The sequence below is a fragment of the Danaus plexippus genome (assembly GCF_018135715.1).
Source record: "Danaus plexippus chromosome 22 unlocalized genomic scaffold, MEX_DaPlex mxdp_27, whole genome shotgun sequence".
Taxonomy (NCBI): domain Eukaryota; kingdom Metazoa; phylum Arthropoda; class Insecta; order Lepidoptera; family Nymphalidae; genus Danaus; species Danaus plexippus.
In genome coordinates, this window is record NW_026869855.1 from 2,268,543 (window position 1) to 2,276,635 (window position 8,093).

An 8,093-nucleotide genomic window follows, 5' to 3' on the forward strand; every position below is an offset into this window, starting at 1 on the left:
GTCCAATTTTCGATGACTCTGGCGCACAAATCGGGCTGTATTTGATCGATGGCGTGGCGTATGTTGACTTTGAGGGCATCGGTGGTTTGCGGCTTGTTGGCATAGACCTGCGACTTAAGAAAACCCCACAAGAAAAAGTCCAGCGGGGTCAAATCGCACGATCTCGGTGGCCAGTTCACGTCGCCTCCGCGAGAGATGACCATGTCCAGAAATTGCTCGTGCAGAACTTCCATCGTAGCGTGTGCTGTGTGGCACGTAGCGCCGTCCTGTTGAAACCACATGTTGTCCAGATCCATATTCTCGATTTCAGGCCAAAAGAAGTTGGTTATCATCGACCGGTATCGCTCACCATTGACGGTGACGGCCACACCATTATCGTTTTCGAAAAAATACGGACCAATCACGCCTCCGGCCCAAAATCCGCACCAAACAGTCACTTTCTGCGGGTGCATTGCCACTTGGTGAACCTCGTGTGGATTGGTCTCGTCCCAAATACGGCAATTTTGCTTGTTGACATAGCCATTCATCCAAAAATGCGCCTCGTCGCTGAAGATGATTTTTTTGCCAAAATCGGCGTCAACTTCCAACTGCTCTAATGCCCAGTCAGCGAACACACGGCGCTGTCTATGGTCATTAACCTTGAGCTCTTGGGTCAGCTGGATCTTGTACGGGTGCAGGCTCAAGTCACAACGCAAAATTCGCCAAGTTGTCGTCTGCGAAAGGCCGAGTTCCTGTGCGCGACGCGGAATTGACTGCCGCGGGTTTTCGAGGACACTGTCGCGCACAGCGGCGATATTCTCGGCAGATCTCGCGTTACGTTGACGCACGGGAACCGGCTGATTGTTAACTGACCCGGTTGACTCGAATTTGTCCACCAATCGACGGATAGTCGACTCGGCAGGACGATCATCGCGACCGTAAAACGGGCGAAGTGCGCGGAACGTTGCTCGAACTGAAGACCCATTTTCATAAAACAATTTTATGATTTGCACGTGCTGCTCGACACTGTAACCTGCCATGGTGGTTTGGGAGGACGGAATGAATATAACACACTGCATTTGACAGCTGTCACTCAAACAACATGGCCGCAATCAGCTGTCAAAGTTCAAGCGTCCCTATTGGAAAACCCCATATAAGCTTCTACATGCCTCCTTTAAATGGTGCAATTATAGTGTCATATAGTGGAATGCAGTAAAACCCTCGACAGTTACTATTTCAATATATGTATGTTAAAAATGAAAAATACAACTTCAGAATAAAAAAAAATACTACATGCTGTTTCATTCAAAGATTCTTAAAATATTTAATATAAAATACGAATCGCCTCGAATAGAGAGATATGTCATTTGACAGAACATTTTTTACTTTTCCTTCATAACACTCTTAAAGAGCTGTAAAGATTCGATTTGATTTTACTGTAAAATTTTATTTCGTATCATAACCAATATTATTTTGAAAATCAAAACTCAAATCTTAGATGATTATTAATTAACTTTTAATTAAATCAGTAACTGACCAACGTTTGTTGTGATATCGAAGTCTACATTTTAGTCGTCTTTTAGCCCTTTTTAAGGCAGAGGCGATATATTTACCACCAACAAAAACTTTGTTTATCTTTTTATGTTAGTTATCAAAGGAGTCCTAATTTGTTGCACTGGCAACTAAGGAGGTCTGGTTTAATATTATAAAAAAAGAAAAAACGTTTGTGTGACATTTTTTGTTTTTGGCGCCACTAGCTGTCAAAAATTGCGGTAATTTTGAAAGAAAATTTGTTACTCCGTGAATCTTTATATTTTTTATTTGAAAAGAGGTAAGAAACTGTTTTTTTATTATGTATTTATGTTTATTCTACAAGTTGTTTTCTATATCTTACAAGTTACTATCGTATTTAGATGTGAGAAGACTTTTTACTGGGTGGGAAAAATATTCCCGCTGCCCGCGGAGTGTTATGTACAGTTGTTGAACTAGTTCCTTCTTTTCTCAGATTTTTATGAAAGATGCCGCGCCATTTGAATGAAAATGATATTGAGCAGATGCTGGACATACCCGATGATGGCTCAGAAGACGGATTTGAGTCTGATGAGGCAGAAGAGTTCAATGTGAATACAATACAACGGTTACTTGAAGCACCTAATGATTCAAGTGACCTTTTACAAAATTCTCCCACTCATTTGAATACTACCCCTAACAGTTGTTCCGAGTCAGGTACATCTACAATAGCACTATGTTCACAATTAGATAACTCGCAGCCAGTAAAGCCTTTGATAGTACAGTCATCATCACCCTTAGAACAAGAATTGACTGATGAATCTGAATGTGAAGATGAGTCATGGGGGAAGGTTTTTTGGACATCCAGGCCAGATCCCGATGAATTTGATAAGGTGACAATAAAACCTCGGTATTTATTGAATAGGAGAGCACGTCCAGTAGCGCATTTCAAAAAGTTTTTTAGTGATGAAGTCTTCGATTTGATTGTTACTCAGACAAACTTGTATGCGGAGCAGCAAAATATAAAAAATTGGCAGCCTGTTGACACACAGGAAATTAGTGCTTTTTTAGGCATACTCATTATAATGGGTTATCATATTCTTCCACATATCGATTTATATTGGTCATCGGATCCCGGATTTCGTGTGAATGAAATAGCTGAAGTTATGCCAGTAAAACGCTTCAAGAAAATTTTAGAGACTTTGCATTTGAACGATAATAATCAACAACCAAGTAGAGAAGATGTAAATTTTGATAAATTGTATAAAATTCGTCCTCTTATATCTTTACTAAGTCAATCATTTGAAAACAATGCCTTCAATTCCTCTTCCCAAAGTATAGATGAGAGCATGATACTATTCAAAGGAAGGTCCAGTTTGAAGCAGTACATGCCGCTAAAGCCCATAAAAGGGGCTATAAAGTGTGGTGCTGTTGTGATAGTAGCACAGGGTACTTGTATAACTATGAAATTTATACCGGTAAAACAGGACAAGGAACAGAAGAGGGTTTAGGGGCTAATGTCGTAAAGAAATTGTCAAGTAAATTAGCACAAGAAAATTTCAAGTCTCATGTTACATTCGATAACTTTTTTTGCGATTTTTCTCTCATGCAGTACTTGTATGAAAAAAATATTTATGCCACTGGAACAGTAAGAAGGAATAGAGCAATTTTACCTAACATAATAAAAAATAACACAAAAAGAAACGGCAGAAACAAAAGCCTAAAGTTGAAAAAAGGTGAATTCAAGTGGAGAACTAAACAAGATGTAGCATTTATTGTGTGGCAAGATACTAAAGAGGTTTTATTGTTGACAACTGCATTTCATCCTAAAGTGGAAGTAACAACTGTACAAAGAACGCAAAAAAATGGCACCAGGGAAGCTGTAAGTTGTCCTATGGTTGTGAAAGAATACACCAAAAGAATGGGCGGTGTCGACCGTTTTGACCAAGTGAAGGGGACGTATGCTGTCGGAAGGAGAAGTAAACGCTGGTGGTTGCGGATATTCTACTTCTTGGTGGACGCAAGTTTGACAAACTCTTTCATTTTATATTCCCTAACGTCGAGAGTAGAAAAGCTTACCAACTTAGAATTTCGGGTGGCTGTTGCCAGAGGGTTGATTGGTGGCTATAGCAGCAGAAAAAGAAGATCAAGCTTGCCTACATATATCTGCAAGAAATCACGCATAGCATGCCCAGAGGTATATCAAAAAACTATAAATGCTGTACCTGAAGAACTGCGGTTTGTAAACGTAGGTGACCATATGCCAGCAGAGTTGGAGACTTACCGACGCTGTAAATTGTGTAGCACAAAGGTCAAAGATAAGCGTAGCAAAATAAAATGTAGCAAGTGTAATGTCCCTCTTTGCATTATGCCTTGTTTTGCACAATTTCATAGAAAATAATGTCTCAAATTGCGCTTGCATGTGGCTCTGTTGACGGGCAGTGGGAATATTTTTACCACTTATTTTTCCAAAACTTCCGAAATAATTAGTGTTTTTCTTTTAAGTTTATTTTTGTTATACAAATAAAAACATGCCAAAAATATAAGCGCAGGTTATTTTATTACTCTGAATCCTTCTGCCTTATAAAGGGTTAGACAAAATATTATTTATTTCGATAAAAATAATAAAAAAAATCAATAAATTAATACTATCGTAAATATACTAAGCAATATAATAGCGGAAGATTTCATAGCAATTCAATAAAGGAGTAGATGTTATAACAGGTCATAATGGCATCTGAACGAACATAACACGGCGGGGCGTTTCTAATTTTGAAGGCAATTTTTTATCCCGATATGGTCAATAACTTCTTATAATAAAAGGCGATTTATAAAAATCTTGACATGACCTCGATATACAATACTAAAACTATATCTACCCCATTTTCATCTGTTGACAATATATATATATATAAACATAAATATTATATAACTGGAGTACATTAGAAGGAATCGGTAAATAGTTACAAAAATTGAGGTGACACTAAAATGATGGGGCAGTTTATGATTTTACTCGCTTACCTAGTAACCATGACAACGCGACGGTCCTTTCCTGACTCAGCAGAATTACGATCCTTCCTAAGTGCGTCAAACTTATATTTATACCGCATGTTCTATATGTTCCCCGATTCTATTGGCACATAAAGAATGATTTATATACTTTATACAATTTTATCAGCTTTTCTTGCTATTGGAAATGGACTAGTTACTATAATGCAGAAGGTTATATTACACTAAGCTTTTGTTGTTTATATGTTAGCGTTGTCATATAAATAAGGCGTAATAGAAATATGTTAAAATAAGTTTTGATTATTTTAATAATTGAAATGATTTTTAATCCCAATATTTTGTTTGAAGTAATTTTATCAATAATTAAATAAATCATTCGGATTCATTGTATGAATTATAATTGACTGTAAACAATATAATTTCCAAAATCATTGAATCTCGTTTTTGTCGCTAGATTTTATTCCGAAATATCTAATAATAAAACATTGTTCTGTTGTAAAAAGGTCATTAATTACTACATTTTTTATGACACAATTTTTTGTAAATTTATGTAGGATATCACTGAGTTTATTTAGAGATTTATTACTTAATCATTAGTTTATTTAATTCATTTTGAATTACAAGGGTTTTGTTGGTAAAAAAAATGATTACACAATGTTATTCATAGGTCCATCATCACGACGACGTTACAGGGAAAATAACTGTGCTCTTAAAAGTTTAAAAAACCGCCTTAATTTTTTTTAATACTTTACTTAAATTTACTCTTGGTTTATTTAAAATAGAGCCTTTAAAGGACTTTTCTTTCCATTCTATTACATTCTGAGGTTTGCAGCAACAATTCCAGTTTGTGTCCATAAATTTTTCTTACTATATTTTCTTATTAAAATTTTTATTTATTTATGTATAACGAGAAAGCCTTGTAATCTATATCATTGCGAAAATTAACAACCGTTTTATTATTTATATTATTTCGTAATATCGTTGCGTTCACGGGCAGATGGATTTATAAAAGATTTACATATATTTCCAAGCTTTTCGTTAATTCTGTATAAGCCTTACTCAATTAATATTATAATTGAGAAAAGTGTAGAAGAACAGCAACATATATGAATGTTCGTGAAATGAGATTTTTTTAAATTGGTTATTTAAAATCGCTACATTAATGCTTTATTGGAATAACATATTACGTTTTGTTCAAATTAAAACCCATATAAAGTCTCCTGGCTATGTGTGAACATAAACTATCACAAGGTTAACGAATGAAAAAATATCAAATCACTCCTAAGATAATAAAGATATCCACAACAAAATCCATGGTAGTTAATTTATGGATTATTTAACTTGAATCAGCTTTATAATAATGTTTTGATATACATTTTTTTTCTATATCTTTAAAAAAGGTTTTATTGAATGTTATTTGAATAAAAAAAGTTTTTTTAATTATTATTTTATCTTAGGTTCTCGTTTTGGATAGTATAAGAATTATTAATTCAGACGATTGATTATAAAGTCATTTTGTCGTTTTACAATAATATGTTTAGGGATTTAAAAGTTTATACGAATATGTATTAACTGATCAAACTTAAAAACTGTCAGTTTTTATTTTAAATATGTAAACTCGTACTAATTAACGTTAACTAAGTATAAGGTAAAAGTTGCCATTAGAAGCCAAATAAGGCAAGTTAAGTAACGTGTCTTATAAACTTGGTGTGATAGCAAAACATTTCTAATATTTAAATCATATACTCACTCATTCCAGAGAATAATGATGAGAAAAAATAGTCTTTACTAGTAACACGATGACTGTTAAGTATAGAAAGGAAAGCGACTCACATTTCCCTATTAACCTTCAGAAACTACTTAAAATATATTACATTTAAAAGGGTAAAAATTATTTGCGTATATACAAGAAATCATTTGTAAGAATAATTAAATCTTTTTAGTCTCACTAAAAAACAGTAAATCAAATCTTACGTTAGTTTCATTCAGATGACGCCTGCATACAACAAACATACCAATATTTCTCATGTTGAAACAAACACTATTATTGTTCATTATTTGAAAACGCTCCTAACAGAATCTATTGCCTCATATCCGTTACTATTAGTCTAGTAAATTATAATCAGTATTTAGCTTTGGACCGCATCGTGTTTCGTAACTCCTCATTACACAATCGAAGTATTGTTTATCTAAATTCTAAAATGTTATAACTCTGAATCGCATGAAATACTTTTAAACCACTAACAAATATTATATTATCTACTAGAACGTTATATAATAATATAAATATATTTTAAAACAAATTGAAAATTAACTCAAACCAGACAACTAGATATGTTACAGAGCACGCCGCCGAGACGCCGTGATTTATTAAAGAACGAAACGTTTTAAAGAAATTCAACTGTACTGAATAATCTGTCAAATAAACACTAGAAAAATAAAAAGCATGTTACCTCCCTCTTATTTCGTCGTCTATCTGTGATGTGGAAAATTTGAAATTTATATTTTACTCAAAAATGTTATTGAATTATCAATTTAAAAGCAAACGTTAATGTAATAAGAGACAATAACACTATTTGAGTGCATTTTTAAGTTGTAAAAAAATGCTTTGCTTCGCGCAAGCATGCTTGACAGCTCCGTGTGTCTGCCGATTTAAAAACCAATACAAACCAAAATTACCCTCACCACCATAGTAGAACATTAGTTGATAGCTTTCGCATTCGCCGCGATAACATTATTTGAGTCCTTAGCTTATTACGTTACTTAAGATTGAAGACCGAAAACTACTATTATATAAATTTACTATTTAAAATAAAACTCAATGCTACTGTCGATGTACGACCTATCGATGTAACCCTGTGCGATTCATAGTTAGTAAAATTATAAAACTGAATTTATGTAATGCATATGTTGCAATTTGCAATCCCTATGAAAGTAGATAGATTGTTCGGTTTAAAAGAATTAAAAATTGTTTAACGTATTGGATTCCGCTGAGAAACAATTATAAGAAATACTGTTATTCCTGGGAGTTAATTTAATACTCTGATAAATGTACGTAGTTGTTTTATTCGATCCAATTTTATATAAGATAAGAAATATGTTATAATTACGATAAATTCATGGCAGCAATTTTAACATTTTCGATAAGTGCATATTGCTTCTTTCGACTTAAATCCCCGGTTAACTTCTATGAGTACGCTTACGGTATAACGGGTTTGTAACTTGTGCAACTGACATTTGATTATAGCCAGCAATATTATTATGAAGGTTATTATCAAAAATTATTTATATTTATTACATATTTATATATTCAACAGTTCTATTACCTACATTTTTTTTTTATCTTATATCTTATTGTTGTATAATTTTATCCCTGTACATTGAAAGCCTGTTCTCATTAATTATGCGAGACGAAGATTAATGGACCTATCATATCATTCAAATGTGTATATACTATCCACACTATGTACAGGTTGTTTTAACTAATTTGATTTGTATTAATAAAAATACTACCTTTAATAAATATGTATGACATTTAACATCTGATAAAACTCAAAGTTTTGTATTTAAATGGAAACTTCTAAAGTTAAATCATT

At 33.5% G+C, this 8,093-nt stretch overlaps 1 protein-coding gene across 1 annotated transcript; it reads left to right on the plus strand.

Annotated features, from left to right (window-relative positions):
* The first annotated feature begins 1,997 nt into the window (after positions 1 to 1,997).
* LOC133320397 (piggyBac transposable element-derived protein 2-like) lies at positions 1,998 to 2,999 on the plus strand. The gene has a single exon (XM_061528671.1). The coding sequence runs from the start codon at positions 1,998 to 2,000 to the stop codon at positions 2,997 to 2,999; it is 1,002 nt and encodes a 333-aa protein (XP_061384655.1).
* Positions 3,000 to 8,093: the final 5,094 nt, after the last annotated feature.

Excerpts from the sequence above, each read along its gene's own strand:
- LOC133320397 (XM_061528671.1), top strand. The coding sequence starts at position 1,998 with ATGCCGCGCCATTTGAATGAAAATGATATTGAGCAGATGCTGGACATA.